This window comes from Triturus cristatus, chromosome 5_1 (genome assembly GCF_964204655.1).
Source record: "Triturus cristatus chromosome 5_1, aTriCri1.1, whole genome shotgun sequence".
NCBI classification, from domain to species: domain Eukaryota; kingdom Metazoa; phylum Chordata; class Amphibia; order Caudata; family Salamandridae; genus Triturus; species Triturus cristatus.
The window spans coordinates 784,374,827-784,397,774 of NC_140587.1; the positions used below are offsets into that span (position 1 = coordinate 784,374,827).

Sequence of the window (22,948 nt, forward strand, 5' to 3'; positions counted from 1 at the left end):
TCTAGCAGGAGAGAGACTGGAGTAACCTCCGGAGCTGCTGACTTTGGACGTTGGGAACAGGATTCGAGTCTCTACATCGTTAACAGTTTTACTCTAGATGTCTGTGACAGTGACATGCATATTTTCATGTAAGAGAAGCTTTGACTGTTACCCTTTCTAAGTTTGTTCTGAGTTGGGAGAGGATTTTGCATCTGCTGGGCTGAAACTGTTCCGTTTGACTCTTGGCACAGCTTGGTGTATTGTACCTGTTCTGCCTCCAAACAAAGCGTGCACAACTCCTGCATGTGGTGTGCCTCATGTATGTGTGAAGAAAGCATGGGCTGCTGTTCCATACACTGTACCTGTGATGATGCTGCTGAGTGTCAGTTAGTGATCACAGACAATATGTTGTATTCAGTTTATATTCAGTCCAGGTCTCGGTGGTTAGTTTATTGCGACTGTTACGAAGACTAGATTATTGGTAAAGTAGCAGTTTATAAAATATATATACCCTTCCACACAGCAGCAGTGGCTGCAGAAAGGATGGGTTGAGGGTACTTAGAGGGACAGAGCAGAGAAAAATATGCACGGTACTACAACAAGCCCGGGAGTTGTGGAAGACGCGCGGCCGCGAGTCGCACTCTGTAGTGGGGGAGGACCGTTGAAGCGCGCGCTAGGGATAGACAGCTCCTCGCGCTATAAGGAAGTGGGATAAGGGAGGGGGTAGGGGAGAGAGGCACGCAGGCTGGCAAATGGTGAGCACTTTCGCGGCCGCTTTGATGTTCTCAGTGGCCGCGCGGCTCACTGAGAACATTAAAGCGGCCGCGAAATGATCACGCAGGCTGCCAAATGGTGCGCGCGCCCAGCGCACATGCACTGTATTTGGAGGCCTGAAAGCACTAGTTTGCACTTCCAAATCCCCCTGTTTACTAAAGCTCTCACGAGAGCAGCGCTAAAGCGCTGGCTCAGGCGAGACCTAAAAACTGACGTGGGAGCGCCAGGGCGGGTCTTATGTGACCTCGCTGACGTCACATATGCAGACGACGCCTGGGCGGAGTCGCGTGATGTCTTCCTGCCCCCGGCGCGCAGGGATGCTGTGGCAAAAAAAGTTTCCGGATCCAGTCTCATGCCTGGGAATAATTCTACTTGAAGGAATCTGCGGCTAGTAGTCTCTATCAGATAATATATACAGATGATTGATGGTACTGACTACATTGGTTATTCATAATATATCTTTAATGTACTTAAACAAGCCTTTTATACAAATAGAGATCAGCCAAATTACAGCTGATCACTTTTGATCGACCATGTATTCTAAAGTATATGTTTAAATCTTTTTTCCTCATGGGGACAGTTTTCTACAACTTGGAAAACTTCCATTGTCGCCTTGACTTTATTGAGCCCACCTCCTTCAAAGAAATTGTTAGAAGTAAGCGACTGTCCAGAATTAGTCTTTTTCAAGCATCAATAGCCCATAAGTAAATTCTTGTTAATTTCCTTTCACTGCAAATAATGAACGCTTTTTCTTAAAACTTGGATTTTGTCCTTTTCTTTCCCACAGCTTGGGGCTAAGGTACTAGACATGGGCTCTAAATATTTTTACTGCCCTTTTATTCTCTTTTCACGGGTGCATCTTTCTCTTTTTTATATTGAGAATTTATGTTTCAAGTGACAATGTATTAAGTTTTTACATGTTGTGGACACAGGGATACATTTTGGCTGTACAATCACCTTCACGTCCTGAAGATGGTCTGACGGTCTCATTGCCAACACAGACCGAAACGTCAACAGTACATCTATTTCGTCTACCATTTTTTGATTTCGAGGAACCGTTTTCTGATTTGTCAGACCGTTTACCTCTCTGAATTTCTGGAATAGATGTTTGCATATTTGTTCTATAGGTCAAGTTATAATACCTTTAACATTATGCTTGGTTGATTCCCAATTTTCCCTTGTTTCATTTTTGTACATATTAAATATTGTTTTTTCTGAAGAAAAGATTGCCCCGTTGTCATACAATTGATATTTATATCAACATTGGTTTATTTGTAAGAAAAACAATTGCTCTTCTTCTGTGTTTAAATCACAAGTTCATCACTGACCAGGATGAACAAAAACTGATTGTGTTATAAACAACTATTTAATTACGATTGTGAACAAATTCCCTTGTAGGCACTTCTCTACTCTCTACTTACTTTAAAGAATACACTGAGGCACATTAAAATTGTGAGATGGATTTAGGAGTTCTATATTAAATCACCAACAGTTATGTTTCCATGCACAATCAATTAAGCCATGGAAAAAATGCTTACTTTACTCTGGCATTTATCAATTAATTAACATATAGAGTTTCTTGTGCAACTATCATGCAGAGAAGATTTACTAACCTGATGAAGTAATTTTGTAGTTTCTTCAATCCAGAGTGACTGCTCGTCCTGGAGGACAAAGGTAGAACTTAAAAAAAAAAAAAAAAAAAAGAAAACATTACAAAACGTCTACACAATTTACAGTGGAACACAGCATTTATTCTTGGTAAATCGAATTACTAATACAGACTCCAGTGACCTGCTTATAACATCTCTGGAGCGTACCAGATCTTAAACCGACCAATCTGCAATACTTCAGCTTATTCACTGGCTTCTGTATCGAGTCACTGACACATTCAAGGCTCACCTTTTGAATTTGACTTGGCCCTTAAGATACTGGAATAAGATGAGATACTGCAGCAGAATGTGCCGACGAAAGTTACTATCACTCAGTTGTAAATCCATTAGCTGTAGAGAAAAAGGAATTGACGAATTTATCAGGCTCATCAAGAAAAATAGTTCTGTTAACTAAAACACAATTAATGCAAGACTTTCAATCTGCTTAAGCTTGGCTCTAACATTGGTTTCCTGTACGCTTTAGTTCTGTGAATAGTGAAAAGTATTGATGAAAACAAATATAAGTAGCAATGCGAAGCTAACAGGTTCTGTTCTGTAGGAAGCTGGCTCTATATATACACTATACCAAAGTAAGGTATTGTGTGTACAGAGTCCAGTGGAACCCCAAAGGTAGGTAGAGGTAAAAGTAGATAATACTTTACTGTCTATTTGTGGTAGTGTGGGCGAACAGTAAGGCTTTATCAGAGGGTAGTGTTAAGCATGTATTGTACACACTCAGGCAAGAAATGGTGTCAAACACTCAAAGACTGAACTCAGAACAATTTTGTTTGTATAAAAATATTATTTAGTTGTATTTATTTTCTAGAACCAAGCAAGAGTGGCACAGTTAAGTGTAAATGGTCCCTTTCAAGGCAGGTTCAACAATACAAGCAAGCTGAATCGGGAGCTGAGCTGAAGCTGAAGTTGCGCTGTGCGGTCGACTGAGTAGGGAGCTCCGTTCTGCTCTCTGCTTCCCGAAATCGGCCGTAATCGGCAGTCTCCATCCGTTTCCATCCGCTTCCAGCACCTGATTCTATTTCACCCGCGGCCTGCTGCCCAGCCGTTGCCCGTTGGGGGTCTGTTGGGTGCCGCTCGGACCAGGGCTCCCGACGCCACGACGCCATTCCGGCCTCGGGACTGGACTTTGCTGGTGGGGCGAGAGCCCGGGGAATCCGGCGAGAGTCCGGCGACGGCCGAGGGCGGCAGGTGCGGGAGTTTTCCCGTTTGACTGGTGTTCAAGCGACCCAAGCGGCTAGAGCTTAACAGCGGCTGGCGGAAAGAGCCACGGCTTTACCCGCGGCAAGAGATCCTGGAGAGCCGCGAAAGCTGGTCCCGGAACCGGAGCCTTGCCACGAGCTCCTGCCCCCTGGCATCGCCACCACTAGCAGCAGCATCAGCCGTATAGGAGGAGCACATGAGGAAAGCAGTTGAGGAAACCAGAAGACAACAGAGGTGAGGAGGGAGAGGCGGAGTTCACTTCTACCTCTGAAATCAACTGCTCCCTGACCTACCTTGCTCGTCTGTCATCCAGTTTCCAGTGCTCGTAGAAGTTGTCGGGCACGTTATAGCTGAATCTCTTCTGCAGGCTCTTACCTCACTTGAAAATAAAGAGCGGCTCTAGGCCAGGTCGGACTTTGCGACTCGTTGGTGGCCAGTAGGCCAGAAGCCAGACACTGTGCGCGCGACTGACCGAGTAGATTCCCCCCCTCACGGCCCCTCTAACGATCTCCCTGCAGAGTCTTTGTTGCCTGGAAACCAGGGACCTACTGTCCCCACGCCCCTGCACTGCAGCTACTTGGCGAGTGAGGTGTTAGGAGAGCGCAGGCGTTTTTCAGGCGTCGGCACTAAACCTTGAATCAACAACCCAGCCAAAAGTGGGCATCAAAGCAACAAGGAAATGAGATCAGGAACAAACAGGCAGGAGCCATCGAGCAAAGCCTCACGGGGTAAAAAGGTAAAAAAAAACAATTTCTGGCACAATCCCCCACGAGAACCACACCTTAGTATCAGTACAAACAGTACAAACGGGAGAGCCAACCGCCCCGAGGACAACGACGGCCGGGTTCGCCGCGACCCCTGTTAAAACCGGTCACAATCTAGGAAACCAGCAAACGATCAACAAATTTTTCTTTCTCAAAGACCCAGTTTCCGCACTTTTTGCGACAACAAAAGAGGCACAAAACCTACCAAGCCCCATTCATCCAGACAAGCCCAGGCCTCCCAGTCCCTTGGCAAGCTTCTTTCAAGGCAACCGGCTAACCAACCTTACATCCAACGAAATAGCATGATCTCTTTCACTTTTTCCCTCTGATCATTTGGGTAATCAACCTTTAGGACACCGTCTGGCAACTGTGCAGGCCCAGATCCACAAATCAAACCAACCTGTGTCTGTAACCAAGTCGACACCTTTCCGGCAAAAGGACTTGACTCAATTTAACTCCCATTCAAGCAAATCATTTATGAAGAGCGATCAACAACCACTACCGACTTTCTTGACAAGTTTAGTAAATGAATCTCTAGAGAACAGCTTTAATAGTTTTGAAAATATGCCCTCAAATGGCCACAGAAACAACGGTGACCTGTCAAAAGTGACATTCCAGGGAGAAACCATCGACTTATTAAAACAGAGGCCGGGAGGGGAGGACGTCCTGTTACAGCCCCCCCTCGTATCAAACGGTCCAAATTGTCAAAAACTAACAAGAACAAGTTTTCTAAACACATCGGCGCTAGGGTCCACCTTATCACAGGACCCATCCGTCAAGGAGCCAACACAGGGCCCCGTTGCCTCTACACCATCTAACCTGGCAAAAAACCTCGATAACCAAAGAATTCGGATTGTAGACAGCGCCAGTTACGGAGGAAGAACTAGCAAAGAAAACACGCAGCAGCCAATTTCCTTTCATCAGGAAGCAAGATTTCATTTGCAGACAATTTGGACGGGTGCACAGGAAGCCAAGTGCCCAACGTTGATTGGGGGGGGGAACGCCCTAATAAGTACACTTGACCAGGCCATAACTGCGCTCAATTATCAGTCTGATAAAATGGAGGTCCAAATTGACCTCATAAACGCAATCACAGAGCACATTGCACTCATTAGCTCCAAGACCGACATAATAACTTCTATATTGGTAAGTAGACCGAGGGAGGAGTGCCCCCCAAACAATATTTTAAACAAACCTTTATCCAACAAAGGAATCACCGACCCTTCACCAACCAATTGTGAATGTGGGAGTATCATCGAGAAACTAGCATCTCTCCCAGCAATCCTAAATGAATTACTAGGAGTGGTAAAATTAACAAGCAACTGCAAAACCAACCAAGACCTTTTAGTCAACAAAAACAACATTCGTAGAGAAGAAAAAAGTACTGTCCCATTTACTCAAAGCAAAAACTCCAGTAAAGGGGAGCCCAGGTCACTTATTCAAACAGTCCGTACTGAGAACCAGCCTAAGGAACCTGATACTCTTGAAACCCTCCCAACGAAACCCTCGGCCACTCTCCATTCTCAATCCCAAGTTAAACTGACAAAAAAGGCAAAGGAAACGAGTTAGGAAGGGAAGGTCAAAAGTAAAAAGCAAACAACCAACCGCCTCAGACCCCCTTTTCCCAATATTCAGGAACAACTCTAAAACTGACCTAGTTAAGTCACCCAAACCTCCGATTTCCTTGACTAAAGGCCCAGAGGACATAGGGCTGGACCGGTCAAGAATTCCGAATAAGAAACTGACGACATTTGAGCCACCTCACGAACCAGACCAAATTTCAACCGAGAGCTCAATTCTGGGCTTGTCTCTACCAACATCTAGAACTATTACTGAAAGGTCAGGTAAACAAGGAACAACAACGGCCATACTCGCTGAGGACGCACAAAATAAGCACCTAGTAAACTACCACTCATTTTCAATTGACTCAACTATCTCCACTGAGGCCAGTCTGCCCCTAAAGTTTCGGAGCCCAGTGACAAAACAAAAAAGGGGTGACGGTCTACACTATGAAAACTCCAAGCCCCCAAGACACAAAACTAGGCTTGTGAACCAAGTGCTTGACCTGACCCCATTGAAGATTACGACGAAGGGTAACACTAGGCACTGTGTGGTTCAAAGTTCAACCCGAGCACAAGTGGAGACCAAGACAAATCAACCAGGAGTCTGGGGACGTATTAGGGTCAAGACCCCAACCAAGATCACTAAAACTGTACATGAACGGCAACGAATAACACATAGCAAAAATCAAGATCAAGTTAAAAACACCCAAAACAAACGGTGATCAGGCTTTCTCCAGGGACAAGAAAAAGGTAAGAAGCCTAGGACAGGCACCAACCAGGCCACCAAGCAAATACGAACCTCTTAACTCAGATCCCCGGGAAAGCCAAACAAACCGAAACGAAGACATGGAACCTATTTTAACATTTATACCAGAATACGTAACAAGAGGCAGGCACGACACGCTCAATAGAGGGAACATAACAGAACTAATTAATACAATTCCAGAATTAAGGGGTATTGCCCCTCAAGACCTGGTGGCAGTGGAATTTCGGCAAAATAAACACTTCTCAGACATAGGAGATACAGTAACTACCTGGGCCTCAATAGATACAGCAGCCAAAATCTTTGCCAATAAAGGATCATTTGAGCATTGGGGAATAACTTTGATCCATCATAGACGCCCCAGATATCCATATCCCCTAACTGGAGATACTTACTCACCAAAAGGGAACAAACCAACTGGCCGTAAACACAAATTATGTCTCCGCGGAGTTCGCTCCACTACCCAGGAGAAAACCCCTGGAACAACACCCACTTACTCAATCCAGCCTCGCAACAATGGCCCTTCTAGCTCAGGTCAGGACTGGTCATAGATCCCCTCGACATTAAATCAACAGAGCTCCTAAAACAGATGTAGCACCTCTCTTTAACAAAAACTCACAAAATCCACACTCCGAAACAGCTTACTTGGAAATAATCAAATTGTGCTCATGGAACACACATGGTTTTAGTAGTATGGACCAGGACCACGCGACCCTAACCTTTTTACAAAAACATGACATACTCCTCCTCCAAGAGACATGGAATTTGACATATCCCGCAATTCCAGGCTTTGCAGAACACCACATTCTAGCAAAGAAGCTGTCTAAGTTCGGACATCCACGAGGAGGGCTATCGATATATGTATTGCAGAATTTTAACTGGGAAACTGAGACGTTGGACGTGGGGCTAAGTTGGGTCCAAGCAGTAAAAATAACTCGAAAGTTGGTACAACAATTTTTATTAATTAACGTTTACATTCACCCTGAACGGTCAACTAAGGAGGAAAGACACTGGCTCTGTTAATGGAAAGAGCTGAGAAAAAGAACCAACGACAGTTCCGGTGTTTTATAGACATAAGAGCAGCCTTCGATCGAGTGAGTCGGTCAAGACTATGGGAAAAGCTCAACTACTAGGGGATGCCCAGGCCACTACTAAATGCAATAATCCGCCTAGACACTGACACATGGGCAAGGGTTAAATTAGGCCGGGGTCTGAGTTTAACTTAAAAAATCAAAACTCAGGACGGCTTAAAACAAGGTTGTGTCTTGGCCCCGTGCCTATTTAACCTGTTTCTGGCAGACATAGGAAACAACCTAGGACAAATAAATAGCCACGCACCCAAACTTGGTAACGACCATATTCCAATTCTACAGTTTGCTGACGACATCGTTTTACTAAGTAAAACCCCAATAGGCCTACAACGCCTAATTACCAACCTCCAATCTTATTTAGAACAAGAAAAATTGGAACTAAATAGGGAAAAAACAAAAATACTGCGGCTAGTCGAGCACAAGAAGATTACATTTACATGGACGATTGACAAGTCAGTACTGGAAGAGCAGAACCACTACCGGTACCTAGGTGTGACGATCGGGAAAGGCAATTCAAAAAAAGAACACACCCTGTCTATAAAAGCGAAGTCTCAAACACTGATCTATGCATATAGACAGCTCCAACTGAAAATGGGGGGTCCCAATCTCACTCACCTCCTTTGGGTAATGTCTGCCCAAATTCAACCCACATTATCATACGGCTTAGTAACTTGGCTCGGAGCCGAGGCCAAAATTTTAAATGAAATTCAGAACAAAATCTATAAATCTGTGTTCAAATTGCCTAAATCAGCATCTGCAGCTCAAATCCGCCTTGAATTTGGTTTACAAAACCAACACACACGATCAATGTCAAGGTTTGTAAAATGGTGTCACAAACTTCGGCTAGCCCCATCCAAGTCCATGGATCACGTCTGTTGGCAAGAGATAAGCACCCAAGACAGAGAGTCTACCGGAAACTCTTGGGCAACCTACTTGAACTCCAGCCTTCACAAATTAGAACTTCTAGACACATGGAACAAAGAATTAGACCACGTCTCTTTCTGTAAAATAGCCAACAAAGTGGCAAAAAGCAAATCTTTACTAGAGGATAAAAAAATACTGGCTACTTGACGCCACGCTTGGACCGTAATTTCCTCCTACTCTCATCAGAAACCACAGATCTACCTAGCGACACACTTTAGTCAATACTTAAAAAAAACTTTCATTGACTACCGACTGGGCCTGCACTACTCAAAAGACCCAAGACCGTCTTGGAAACATCCTAACAAAAGTCTCCAATGTAGACTATGCGGCTACCACAACGAAACACTAATTCACCTGTTTTGCGTGTGCCCATTGTTAATGACTCTGAGAAGGAAATACTTACGTGCTACCCTCCTTAATTTGAATATAAAAACATGCCGGCAAGCGATAATAACCTGGTTGAGTGGTTCCTCTCCAATTCTTGCATGCCGGGGTCTCAAATTTGAGCGAAGCAAATAAACTATTCCTGGGCAAATGAGTTGCGGTACATTATAACTATAAGGATCACAGCAGTCAAGGCCGGACGTTTCCTCACGTGATTACATCTCATAACGTGTTAGAATAAGAACCCAAAAAACACAATCTTTCGGGGACTTTGTGACATGGTCTTAAAAAAATATACATACAAAAAATAAAAAATAGATAACAGAGACAAATCAAGTAATTTATGAATGCAAGTTTTACAAATGTTTTTATATTAAATGTGGATTGTAATAATTTTTATTAATCATGCATTAAAGAAATTGAAAATTGAAATTGACTTTGTTACAGGTTGTAAATAATTTGAATACAGTTGAATTTACTGTTGATTACAGACTACTTTTAAGTTACTTTTTCTACTCAGTGTGATATGCCTAGATATCACACTGGGACACTTCCTACAGAAAAAGGTAAGTAATTCAGTTTTTGTACATTTGCCGTTTTTCAAGGTTTCATACAAACCAACTCCACACTTAGAAGAATTTTCAAAGAAAAGCAGTCAGTACAATCCTATGGGAGGAAATGAAGTTATCTGTTTATCAGTAGGTACTTAGGTTTTGGAGTTGGTATTCTGGGGTTAGAACCAGGGTTCCCCCAGGGCAGAGGATGCACTCTTAAAGCACCCTCAGCGGCACTAGGGCGGCTAGGTGAAGAGTGCGGAGGCCCAATGTTATCCAAAGGGGAATAGGGGGCCTCCGGTTGGTGGCTGATCACGAGCAGGCCACAAGGTTGTGGGAGCAAAGCTCCTGGTGTTAGGCTCAGGTTAAAGCGGGCTCCGATTTAGCACACACAAGGTACACCCACAGAGGCACTGGGGCGGCCAGGTGCAGAGTGCTGGTTTGGTGTCGGTGCCCTGTTGATTTCAATGGGGATTCTTCGGTTGCAACTAACACTGCAGGCTCGGAGACTAAGATCTTCTGGAGGCGACCACCAGTTGGACAGGTAAGTTGGGATGCCTGGGGATGCTGGGACACCATTGGTTAGGCCACCCAAGGCTGTGGGACATCGGGTGCAGGGGTGTCTTTAGGCGTCAGCTTTTTCTTACCGGCTCAGGTTGCGGTCGGGGGGATCCTCCGGAAAGGGGCTGCAGGAGTCAGTTGGAGACTTGAGGCAGGTCAGTGATCACTGGATCCCAGGTCAGGATCTCCAGAGAGACCTCCTCGTGGTGTTGGGCGTCGGGTACAGAGTGGTGCAGACTTGCGGTTTTAGACAGAGCCAGAGTATGTTGGTGAGCAAATTCAGTGCAGTGCTCACGGGAGACAAAGTCTTTTTATGGAAAGCATGGCAGGTTCTCCGGGTCCTGGGGGGCTGCTGGCTGCAGGACGCACCGGAATTCTGCTGGAGCAGGTCAGGGTCGGAACAGGCCAGTAAGGCTGGGGCCAAGTCAGTTGGTGTCCTCCTCTTCTTCCTTCAGCACGGCTCTTCGGTCCTTCTTCTTTCTTGTCTGAGGAGGCAAGGTTCGGGGTTGCCCCTAGTTACTAAATTTAGGGGCATTTCAGGTAGGTACAAATTGGGACCAATGGGTCCCTTCCTTGGGGTGGATACAACCCCTATTATGCCACCCTCCAGTGGGAGGCGGGCATAAACCTCACTGTGGTTGGCTGGGTCCACCCATCTTCAAGATGGCAGAGACAGAGTTGTGCTTTGCCTTACCTCCCCCACCCTGTATTTCATTGTGAAATCCTGTATTCCAAGTATATTTTACCTACCTGTACCAAGTCCTACTTGGTTCTAGAAATAAAATACAATAATACCTTTTTTATACTTACCCAATTGGTCTGGATTCTGTCTCCGAGTATGTGCATCAGTCTTGATTGAGCGAATACAATAAATGCTTAACACACTCTCTGGATAAGCCCAATTGCTCGCCCACACTACCACAAAGAGAGCTGTTAGTACTTCCCTAATTTAGGCTCTGCTGTACCTCTGGGGACTCCTTGGACTCTGTGCACACTTTATACTTACTTTGGTAGTATATACAGAGCCAGCTTCCTACAGACAACATGACTTAAAAACATTGATAAAACAAACAGCTGTCTACCTACTGACTTTGCAAATGCTTGTTTTGCTTGGTATTGCATCAACATAATACGACAATAGCAGTCTTTGTGAATAGTAATTTGTTTTAAAAAAGGTGATGAATGCCACAGTCTTAGGCGTTTTCAAGCACTGTAAAAAAACGTTCTCATATTACTTTACTGCCATTTATTTTATTGACATTGGAAGGAAGAAAGAATTAACTGATCTGACCGAGTTCAAGGAAGGAGCGAAGATTTAACTCCTGGAGTCATTTGGCAATAAAACAACTGTGTGCATCTCTGCCCTCCATTGTTTAATCAGCAGCTGTGATCATTTCACTGGAATTCCCCGAGGTTAAAAGCGTAAAAGCGCTTTTTTGATCCTAGCTATCGAAGTAAAGCTTTTTCAATCAATCCCAACTTCACTTTACCACCATGATTATTGCATACTAGGCTGAAATACTAGATGCGAATGGAAGATTTTCAATTATAAAGGAAATAAAACAAAACTGCAAAAAATAAATACCAAGTAAATGTAAAGGATCAAATCAGAGATTAGAATCGTACATGCTGTACTCCTTGTCTTTACCACTTCTTACACTGTGCTGACCCTCTCTACCCCAAGTCCTTAATTTCTAGGTCTCGGCTAGACAGCGCATGTGCTGTCTCTCCGAACCAAAACATGTTGTTTACGATCAGTGGGCTACACCCCTCCCACAGACTTACCATTTGTTCGCTTCAACATCACTCTTGTACCCTTCATTCCCATTTGTCCATGGCATGCACGCATCATGCCTCTTCTTCTGTTCTGCCCTCCCCTAGAGCATGAACCAAGTACCTGTACCCATCCACTGCTCCTGTTTTTGGAGCTAATTTATTTGGGTTTAGGCATTCCATGAGTCACTTGTTCTGTCCCCTCCCACTCGCCCCAATCCCTGTTGCTTCTTTCCCCTTCCCACCCACCCCTTCCCTGTTGCTTCTGTCTTCCTCCCACTCGCCGCTATCTCTATTGCTTCTTTCCCCTCTCAAGCCCGATAGCATTAATGCAGAGAGGATGTGGCGTAACAGCCTTTGAGTCTCGGTGTCAGATCTGAGCGGAGGTTCACTTATGGTTTTACAGGGCCTAGGGTTACAACCACAGGCAAAAGAATTGCACAACTTGTGTTTTCTGTCTTCACTGTGCAGGAATATGTGACATCACAGTGCAGCTTCTCTCCTATCCCCACTCACATATTCCAAAGCACACAGTGCTCCTTGCTGACCGCTGGGAGTTTGAGAAGATGATTAACGGCTTGAGATGGCCTGATGCTAAATTCACCAATGACCCTCCACATCCCCCCTGCTTTGGACGACCTCTCTGGCTTCAATGCCATGCAGCCCATACTCACTCATGGCTGAAAGGCCAGTTAGCTGCGCTATGGCCACAAGAAGCCCCTCACGTATGGTGTGCCAGCGGTGGATGGCTAATCTTTTTATTTGTGCAGACCGTTTGGTGGTTCTTCAAAGAGGGGCTACATGGGTCTCAAGGCAACAGTGCTGGGTCAGGCATTACGCTTCAGCGACACGCAGGTACTCTGATGTCAAGCCACTGATTGCTGAACATTTGCCAGTATCTCGCCCTTCCTGCCTTTTGTTCTAGGCAGACTGACATTATGGGAAGGTAAAACAGCCTCACAAAACACAGCACCCAGACCCAGACTCAAGGCGGCTATGTTGTACGATGCGTATAAGGAAACTCTGGCACTATTGTGGTGTTATGCACTTCAAATGTAATGGGGACTACATTTTAATTAACACCAGGCAGCTGTAGTGCTAAAAAAACCCTTTATAAAAGTGTCAGCTACAATTGGTACAGGTATATACACTGTAGGGAGAAGTTAATAGTTTGTGTATTGACAACACTTGCCTCTGATATCGTTTGTTTTCTGTTTTTGCAATTGTATATAGAGTGAACATGAACCGAAGGAGTGCTTTACATTAGTACCAGTTACTTGGCACAGGGTCACAATACGTTTTTAGGCATGGAGAGATTGGGCGATTTTGCCAGAGCAGTATATTTTCCATTTCCATTCTCATGCCCATACACGCATTCTTACACAGAATGGGTGATGCCAAAACCCAAGGGGATATATGTAAATCAGTTAGTTTTAGATGAGCATAAATGCAAGCTTCTACTAAGCAGGACTGAAGTGCTTTAACAATGTGCTAGGTGTCGTGTTATGTCAAAAGTCGTTTATTTGCATGCTGTATATGGCTTTAATCATCTGGAGTTTCCATTACAGATAACTTGCAACCCATTTGAGGTGAGTAAAGTATGCATACATGAAAACAGACCCAAGTCAGGTGGGAGACTCCAGATTATTGAAGCCATAAATAGCTTTATTGTAGCGGTCTCCCACTTAAAATGCATATGCTTTATTATATGTCAATTGTTAAACTACATACACCCAATTTTCCTTTTTTAAATCTCCCACGCTTCACTTTTAAAACGTCGGCATGTATGACTATGATAAAGGTGATTGAGATGGTTTTAATGTACAGAAGCAAGATGGCTGCGTCATAGTACTTTTTTCCATATCTTTCAGCCATGCTGCTATACACCATGGTTAAAAAATTTTACAAAGCCAATAGATCTGGCATTGCTGAGACCTATTGGCTTTGCCAATGCTTGATAGATGCTTGAAGAGCAACCAGTCAGAGTCAGTCCATGGGCCTCTCTGAGGCACTCATTGATTCTCTCTGCTTGGGTGAACTGCACTGTAGCAGGAAGTGCTTGATATACATTGCTGTACTGCAGCACGTAATGACTTGCTCATCACCATCTTACAAGTAAATGTAAAGGAGTCTTAGCATGAAGCAATCTAGTTTTGATGCTGTGAGACTATTTTTTTCTGATTTTATTTATTTCTTTGAAAGGTTTTATATAGCGCTGGGTAGACCCGGGGGTATCAGAGCGCTTTACATGAGCATAGACTGTTACAGGAAACTAAAACAGTTGTTCAATAGAATAAAACACTAACAAGCAAGACTACAACATATTAAATTAACAAATGGGCAAAAAACTATTTAAGAGTAGAGGCTATCAAGATGAGCTATTCTCCACGATAACACAGTAAAGGGGGGGAACAAAAAATATTGTCCGGGTCAGCTGGAAATGAATATTAGATTAATATAGATGGGTGAGAACAAATTGAGGGAGAAAGGAAGTATCGTCGGAAGGAGATTCGAGGAGGAGCTGGGGGTGAGGGTAGGAGCTGGGGGGAGGGGAAACAGGGTGATATATCAAAAAGGAGGGGTTAAAGCGCAAGTCCCTAGGGAGTACATTCCAGATGTTCGGGGCATTCCCAGAGAAGGAGCGAGATTGTGTGGTTTTCTTTTATAACGGGGGGGGGGGGAGACACAAGGAGGAGAGCATTAGTGCTGCTCATCGGTAGGGAGCAGCCCGCTTTTTTGAGTTTGTTTGTAAGGTACAACGGGGTTTGCTGGTGAAGAGCTTTGTGCGTTATGCATGCAGTCTTGTAGGAGGATCTTCCTTCAACGGGTAGCCAATTAAGGGCTTTGAGGGCTGGGGTCAAAACGTTTACTGTCAGTGATTAGCCTGGCCGCTAGGTTGAGCACAGATCTAAGGGTGGCTAGGTGTACTTTGAGGGTTCCAGTGAGGATAGTGTTACCACAGTCAATTTTCAAGAGGACTAATGATTGGGCAACCCATTTAAAGGCTTCAGATGGAATGAAGGGTTTGATTTTCTTGAGATGTCGGAGAATGAAGAGAGCTCCTTTAGCCGAGTTTTTTATGTGGTCGTTAAGAGTTAGGTTTTTGTCAATAGTGAAACCAAGTGATTTCACCGAGTTGGAGAAGTAGAGCGAGCAGTTGAGGGCATTAAGGTCAGAGATCCAGCCTTGGATGGGGAGCTGGTTGTTTTTTCGGAGAGAAGAGAATGATTTCAGTTTTTTTAGGGTTAAGTTTGAGATGGTTGGAGTAGAACCAGGATTGGATCTTACTCAGGGTATTGTTTAGCTGAAGTACATCAGAGTGGGATCTAATCTTATAGTAAAGATGGGTGTCATCAGTATAGAGGTGATAGTCAATTCCAGCTTGTTTCAGAATAAGGGTAAGGGTTTCCATAAAGAGGTTGAAAATAGAGGGGGAGAGAATAGAGCCCTGAGGGACACCTAGGGCGACAGGTGTAGGGTTTGAGAAGCAGTCATTGATTTTGATTTGTTGTGTTCTGTGTTGGAGATAAGAGGCAAACCATTTGAGAACCAGACCATTAAGTTAAGTAAGGAAGAATGGTTAACTGTATCAAAGGCAGCAGAGAGGTCGAGGAGAATAAGTATGCAGGTCTCACCATTGTCAAGGGGACAGTGGATGTCATCCACTATATTTAGCATGGCGGTTTCTGTGCTGCAACCTTTTTTGAAGTCGGATTGCAAGGAGTCAAGTAAGTTGTAATTGCCAATGTGATTAAACAATTGTCGCGGAACACATTTTTCAAGGGCTTTAGAAAGAAGTGGGAGGTTTGAGATAGGGCAGAGATTGTTAAGGTCAGCAATGAGGTTTTTAAGAATGGGAGTGATATGTCAGAGTTGGAGGGAGTCGGGGGACACATCCTGTGTCAAAGGAGGTGTTAAGGATAGTAGTCCAGTAAGGGGCAATGATGTGGCTTAGATCTTGGATAATGTTAGAAGGGAGAGGGTCATTGGTGTGTGAGGTCGGCTTGAGTTTGGTAATGATGTTAAGGACTTCGAGCTCAGTCACGGGGTGGAAATTATACCAGGAGGCATTGTTTTTCAGCTGTAAGTTGGAAAGGCTGTCTTCGGGAGAAGTTGAAACGGATCGGTGAGTGGAACGATTAGGAGGTAGAGGCGGGGTCAACAAGGGAGGTAAATCTATGACAACGTCAACGGCAAATTGGGGGCTGGGTGGGACCTGAGTTAGATGGAAGGATTGATCTATTTTGCCGATTTTATCGGAGAGGAAGTTAGCAATTTTCTTGCATCTCTCTGTTTAGGCTGTCAGCTCAGTGGGGGCAGAAGAGGATTGTTTTCTAACAATGTAGTTCTCTGGGCCTATTTTTGGCACGATCAAGTTGTGCTCGAAAGAAGGCTGCCATTTCATTGAAGATGTGTTTCTTGTATGTTGATCTCGCGGATCTGAGGGGGGGGGCGAGATGGGAGGGGTATTGCCTCCATGTTCTTTCGGTCAGTCTAAGAGAACATCTTTCTTTATTGAGATCTGAATTGAACCAAGATTTGGATGGAATTTTTCTTTGTTTTTTTAGTTTAGGAGGGGCCATTTTGTCCAAGACATCCTTAACGGTTTTATTGAAATGTTGAGTGATGTCAATGGCATTTTGGGAGAGAGGGGGGAGAAGAAGTTGTGCTTGGAGTTTAGACTTCAGTTCATCAGGGGGAATTTGACTAAGATTTCTAGTCCATTTCATAGGTTTGATATTGTTTGTAGGGGAGAGAAGGGCATTGGTTGCGATCTTAAACAGAATGAGGTGATGGTCAGACCAGTCAATGGGGATGATGTTGGAGAGGGAGGCCAAGTCATTGTTGGAAATGATGGTGTCGAGAGTGGCCCATGTAAATGTAAATGTATTTGTACTTATATAGCGCACTTCTACCCAGGGGTCTCGTAGCGCTGTATTCATACCGCTGTGGAACCCTTCCTGGTTTTCCTGTGAGATGTCCACTCCTGGGCACCCTCCAAGGTGAAGCCAGGCATCCTAGCGCTGTGGGGGCCGTTGTGGAGATTAAGCAAGCTATTGTCCAGAGTTGCACAGTGGGACCCATGATTAGAATAGGCACCGAGGCGAGAATTATCAGGTCCGGGGAAATTGAATCCAAGAGCCGCCGAGGCGGGAATTGAACCCTGGTCCCGGGCCAGACCTCTGCATCAGGGTCTGCCGCTCTAACCATTGAGCCACACTTGGATTATGACAATTGATATCCTCAAAATTATTCCAGTGGATGTTAAAATCTCCTAAGAAGAGATTTTTTTGAGTAGGGAAGTGAGGATTGTGTAAGAAAGTCGGATAATTTGTCAGCGAAGAGAAGAGGTTCACCCGGAGGGTGGTAGATGTTATACAGCCGAATTGGGGAAGAGCCCTGTACAGTGAGTTCGACGCCAAGGTATTCAAAGGTTAAGTGGTCTGTGTCCTTTAAAAGGGTGAGTTGGAGTTCTTTTTTATAGATTATAGCTAGTCCACCCCCTTTTCTTTTGGGTTTGTCTTTCCTCATGATAGAGTAGCCCAGGGGATAGGGGGGTGGGGCGGGGGCAGGGTGAGTAAGTCAAAAGTGGTCATTGAGCCAGGTTTCCGTAAGGAAAGCGATGTCAATAGCTTCGCTGAGGATGGTTTCTGATATTTCCATCGCATGTCGGACAGCCGATCGGCAGTTCACAAGCATGCAGGAGAGGGGATTAGGATTGTCTTTGGCGGGATTGCAAGAGTGGATGGTGTTAAATTGAGCTGGGGGTCTAGGGAAGATGGGTGAGAAAGGGATTCTGTTAGGATCCACAATCACTGGGATGCTTGCGTAAGGGAGGGGATGATCAGTAATCAAAGGGTTAGGTAGGAGTTGCAAATGTCGATAAGGTCAGAAGTGGAGGTGTAGCTCACAGCGCAGAGAGGCCTATGTGATTGGCTGCATAGGGATGTTTTGGAAGCAAGAACAGAAGGAATCAGTGTGATTGAGGAAGGTCCTGGAGATAAGGGTGTTGCAATCCTCTCCAAGTCGTGCAAGTTCAGTCGTCAAGGTTGAGTGATTACGTTCTCTGTTAGTAAGTGTGAGTTAAAAGATTGAGGGGGAACTCAGTTGCAACGGGGGGGGGGGTGAAGTGGGTTCCGCACTGACTTGGGGAGGGTGATCGGATGAGCGGAGGGGGGGAGGAGTGTGAGGAGTGTTCTGGCTGTTGGGCAAAGTGTAATGAGTAGAGAAGGGCGTGTCGGACATAGAGTTAGGCCATGTGGTAGGAGATAAGAGGGAGTGAGGGATGTAGGGATAAGCCACACTCACGTTTTGGGGGAAGAATGCAGTTTGGAGAGGGAGTGATTGGCTAGGGGTGGTAAAGTAGGAAATTTGAGGTGTGGGGGTCGGGAAGTAGGAGTAAAGTTAGAGGTAGAGAGAGGGGTTGGAGGGGATTGGTCGTTAGAGAGAATGTGAATTGCCATGACTGTGTGTGAAGGGGAGGGAGGGTCAGACCCAGGGGGATGGGAGACAACATATGGGCGTCAGGCAGTTGGGTTGAAGAAGGGTTTAGAACTGGACAGTTGGTAGGACAAGGTACTGAAATGGTTCTCAAAGATGTTAAGGTGGTATTCAGAGGCTTGGATGAGGATGTTACCAGTTTTGAATATGGAAATGTCAATTTCACCGGGAAAAGCTGGGGATGGGGTAGAGGACAATTTGAATCCATATGCAATATTACTTGATTTAGTGACTGTAAGGTGATGAAGGAAAATGTTTTTCCATTTGGAGGGTAATTTTGGAGTAGAAAAAGTAGTTTGCTTTTATAGGAGTGGAGAGGCTGTGGTAGGTATCAACTATTAATGTTTCAGGGTGACGAAGAAATAATTTATGTTTAAAATATTTCTTGGAGTTTTTGGAAAGGTTGGAACGGTATAAGATGTTCCATGAGTTGGGGCCCTGTCTGGAGAGAGCAGGGTCCGGAGGAGTGAGGAGGGGATTAAGGGGTGACATGATTAGGTGTTAAGATGACGACTAGGAGGAAAGAAAGAGGGGGAGAGATATAAAGAAAATAAGAAGGGGCGTAAAAAACTGGTGGGTAAATAGTAAGAGAGAGAGGAGAGTCAATGTTAGAGGGGGAAGAGAGGTGTATTTGTCAGAGAAATAAACAGATTAAGAAGAGATTACAATGAGGGAACATCAATAATGTGAAACTTGGGAGATATCTGGACGATATTTGGGTTGGGGGTAAAGCAGAAGGAGAAAGGGTAGAAGATGTAAGAGGGGGGTGAATACTGTAGGGTGAATTAATTAGGGAGAGAGGAGAGTCAAAGTGAGGTGGAAAGAGGGGGTACTAAGTCAATATAATAGACAGTGGAGAGTATCAAAATACGAGAACAAAATTGCATTAGTAGAGTTCACTAGAGCATCCTTGGAAGTTGCATCAAAGATACCTGGGATAAATTGCCTGGAAGTTATTTAACATAGGAACACGGTATTTCGAATGGATAACGGGGATAGATTTCACGAGGGCAATGATACCCTCAGTAGTACTCACACTGTAATTGTTTTATAGTTTCGGTTATTGTTGTGAGGTTTGATATTGGACTTAAACGTGTTCGAAAGGCAATAAATAGCGTACTGTTACCAGGTTAGCAGTAGTGATCAATTGGAGCGAATCATTAATTCAAGCTGGGAGGCTTCTGTGGAGCCTCAGGGGGCAGCAGCTAGACCATGGATCTGTAGTGAGGCCTCTAGAGTCAGTTTCAGTTCCGGACCGGTTTGGAGGACCAGTGGCCCAGAGAAAACATAAGGTTCAACCTCCCCTGGAGGTCAGTCGGGAAGCAGAAGCGAGCAACAGTCACGGACCTTAACGATGGGTAAATGGTCGATACCAATTGACTATAGGTTAGCGGCTATAGTGGACAGTGCCCTGTTGGATCAACCCTCCAGAGGCTCAGTGGGGGTTCGAGGGAAGGGCTCCCACTTGGTGGTCATTCCAAGGCACCGGTCCAGTGTTTTAAGGGGTGGGTGGGTGGGGGGGGGGGGGGGGAGGGTGTCAGGACAGCACAGAACAGGGCCTTAACATTGACACAAGGGAGCATGGCCAAAAGTCTGCAGTGGGAAACCATGTAATGTGAGGCCAGAGAGCCACCAAAGTGAGGGAAAATCAAGTCTGGGGGCGAAGCACCGGGATCAAAACCGACACTTCGGAGGCCAGATCGAGCACGATCAAGAGGACTGAGACAGAGAGGCTGTGGGTGCTCTCATGTAGACCCTCACCACTTCAAGGAGGACTCAATGGGAGGCACATCGGAAGGGCAAAGCGCAGCCAGTGTAGGAGGCGGGTTGCACGGCAGCACAATGCAGATCTAGGCTCCGGCAAACCCGATACAGTACAGACACATGGGGGCGCCTTGAACAGCCGGATCTGGCCTCAGTTAGTCACCTCACTGGGGAGAGCCAGGAACAAACAGCGGGCAAGAATCATCGTCAGGGAGGAGGAAGCCATCCGGGAACCAGACAAGGACGCTGCAATACGGGGTCAGGGCTCAGACCCGGCCTCCGGATGACGTCGGAAACAGAGGGCCCCAGAACGGCCCGAGCAACAGCATTAGACAGGCAGTGGGGAGTACGGCATCAGGGTAAGGGCCAGGATTCATGGGGGCCAGGAACAGCTGGGACAGATGACCACAGCATCGCCTGAACAAACGATAGACAGGCTGAAAGGCAGAAAGGAAACAGGGCTTGGACCTGGATTACGGGGTCCTGAAGTAGCTGGGAAAACAGAAGCCCCAACACGGCCAGAGAAAACTTTATACTGTGGGCTCCCTGGGGGTTCAGGTTGTCACCATCTTGGGAGGAACTCGGCAGGAGGATCGTTGGTCGGTCGACTTAGGGGGAGGTACGTCTATCTGGACGTCTATCTGGCACCTCAGCTGGTTGATCGCCAGGCGGGTGACATAGTAAACCACTCACGTGGCCTCACTGGGGTACCCAGTCGTTCGCCATCTTGGGGAGCAATGATTCAGGAGGATAGACAGTCAGGCTAATGAGGCACCCAGAAGACCAGGGAGGCAGAGGGCTGCGCGGTGGCAGGGCATAGATCCGGTCCCAGTGCACAGGCGACAGTTCAAGTGGAATACAGAAAGGCCCCAATACAGCCACAAAAAAAACGCTAGACTATGGCCTCACTGGGGAGCCACCTTGTGGAGCAAATTTGGGAGGATCGTTGCCATCTTGTGAATCAAATCCGGGAGGATCGTCAAGCGGGCAGGTAGCCCGAGGACCAGTGAGGTCGAGGGCTGAGCGGCGGCAAGGCGCAGATTCGGCCCCAGAGCCCCGTCAGCAGGTCAAGTGAGAGGGCTCTTCAAACGGCTAGTTAGTTGCCCCAACAGGGGGGACCAGGGCAAACACCCCTTTGGGTCCATTCAGCGCCAATGCCGAGGAGGAAAAGGAGACGATGCGAAGCACGCCCACTCCAGAGGAAATCAGTCCAGCAAGAGACCGGCGTGTGCGATGGCGAAATGACACGTTATCGATACATCTGGGGGCAGCGGAGTCGCTGCACGTCCGGCCCGGTGGGTTCGATCTTGGGGATGAGCGGCAAGGCAGACGAGGAGAGGAACGTCGGATCCTTGGAGATCGTTCTTGAGGTAAGCCACGTTGAAATAGTAAATCTGATGTTAAAGGGAGTTAGATGTGGGTAGATTGGAGGCGGATGGCCGGGTAAACAGAGGGATATCTACCGATTTGGTAATCCCCAACTCAGGAGCTCCAGGGAAGAGCTCCTACTCGGCGGCCATCTTGGTCTTGGTCTAGCAGCCTGCATGTAAATTATTGCGGGCATTGCATTCTTTAGCAGATTTTGACGTTATTAAGCGAAACAGAAAATCACGAAATGCTGGAGGCTCTATCTTCTTGGCCCCCAAGCAAGCACAGGCATGGACTGTGAGAAAGTGGCTCTGTATATACTGTACCCAAATAGGTACAGGGTGTACAGAGTCCACAGTCCCCAGAGGTTTGGCAGAGGCTAAAGTTAGATATAACCTTACTCTCTAAAGTGGTAGCTTGGTCGAGCAGTAAGGCAGTATCAGAGGACAGTGTAAAGCATTTGTTGTACACACTCAGTCAGCAAATGGTCTCACACACTCAATAACTGAACTCTAGGCCAATGGTTTATATATAAAAAAATATATGCTTGTTTTATTTTAGAACCAACAATTGGAATTAAAATATACTTTCTCAGAATGAGATGCTTTATATAAATACTTTTGCAATATGCAATTGACTTTTGTAAACAGTTACAAGTGGTTGCAATAGGCAACACTATTTTAAACACAATAATGCATTGAGTTCAATGGAAGTTTTATGTTATTCGCCACAGATTACTTTTAGGATTACTTTTGGAATTCCAAGACTGGATCCTAGATTCAGTCCTGGGTCAGTACTTAGAATCAAGTGATGAAAGTCTACTTAATTACTGTGATGATTTTTAAACAATATTTAGCTATTTTAAAAGTTGACACTTAGAAAATATTTCAAAGAAAACAGGCGTTACATGTAGGTGAAGGGCAGGGGCCAATGGGTCCCTGTCCTAGGGTGGGTACACACACTATCCTGCCTCTCTCCTGTGGGAGGGGGGCAGGAGCCTAGTCCTGATTGGGCAGGGCTTCCCATCTTCAAGATGGCGAGAGCCCGGAGATGTGCTTCACCTCGCCTCCCCCACCTGAGGGGTTTGGGTTGGCAGGCTCGCACATCCCCTGTCCTTATTTGGGGTTTCCGGACAAGCTTTCCGCCAGAGTGGGGGGTTGCAGTGGCCTGGGCAAGCTCACAGAGGCGGCAGGCCTTTGAAGCTTCCCCCTGCCCATCCTGGGGGAGGAGATTTAGCACCTCGCCCAGAATGTGCATTGTTGCAGACCCAGGAGTCCAGCAACATGTCTGCTGTGTGGCAGCCGAGGCAGCCTCAGAAC

General features: G+C 45.8%; 1 protein-coding gene across 2 annotated transcripts in view; it reads right to left on the minus strand.

Annotated features, from left to right (window-relative positions):
- The window catches only part of THOC1 (THO complex subunit 1), a 387,395-nt gene that overhangs the window by 184,653 nt on the left and 179,794 nt on the right, over positions 1-22,948 (minus strand). For both annotated transcript variants that reach the window (XM_085605802.1, XM_085605801.1), the window contains exons 12-13: positions 2,653-2,753; positions 2,367-2,433 (exon numbers count right to left, since the gene is read on the minus strand). In XM_085605802.1, coding sequence (XP_085461928.1) covers positions 2,367-2,433; positions 2,653-2,753 — 168 coding nt within the window. The remainder of the gene's footprint in view (positions 1-2,366; positions 2,434-2,652; positions 2,754-22,948) is intronic.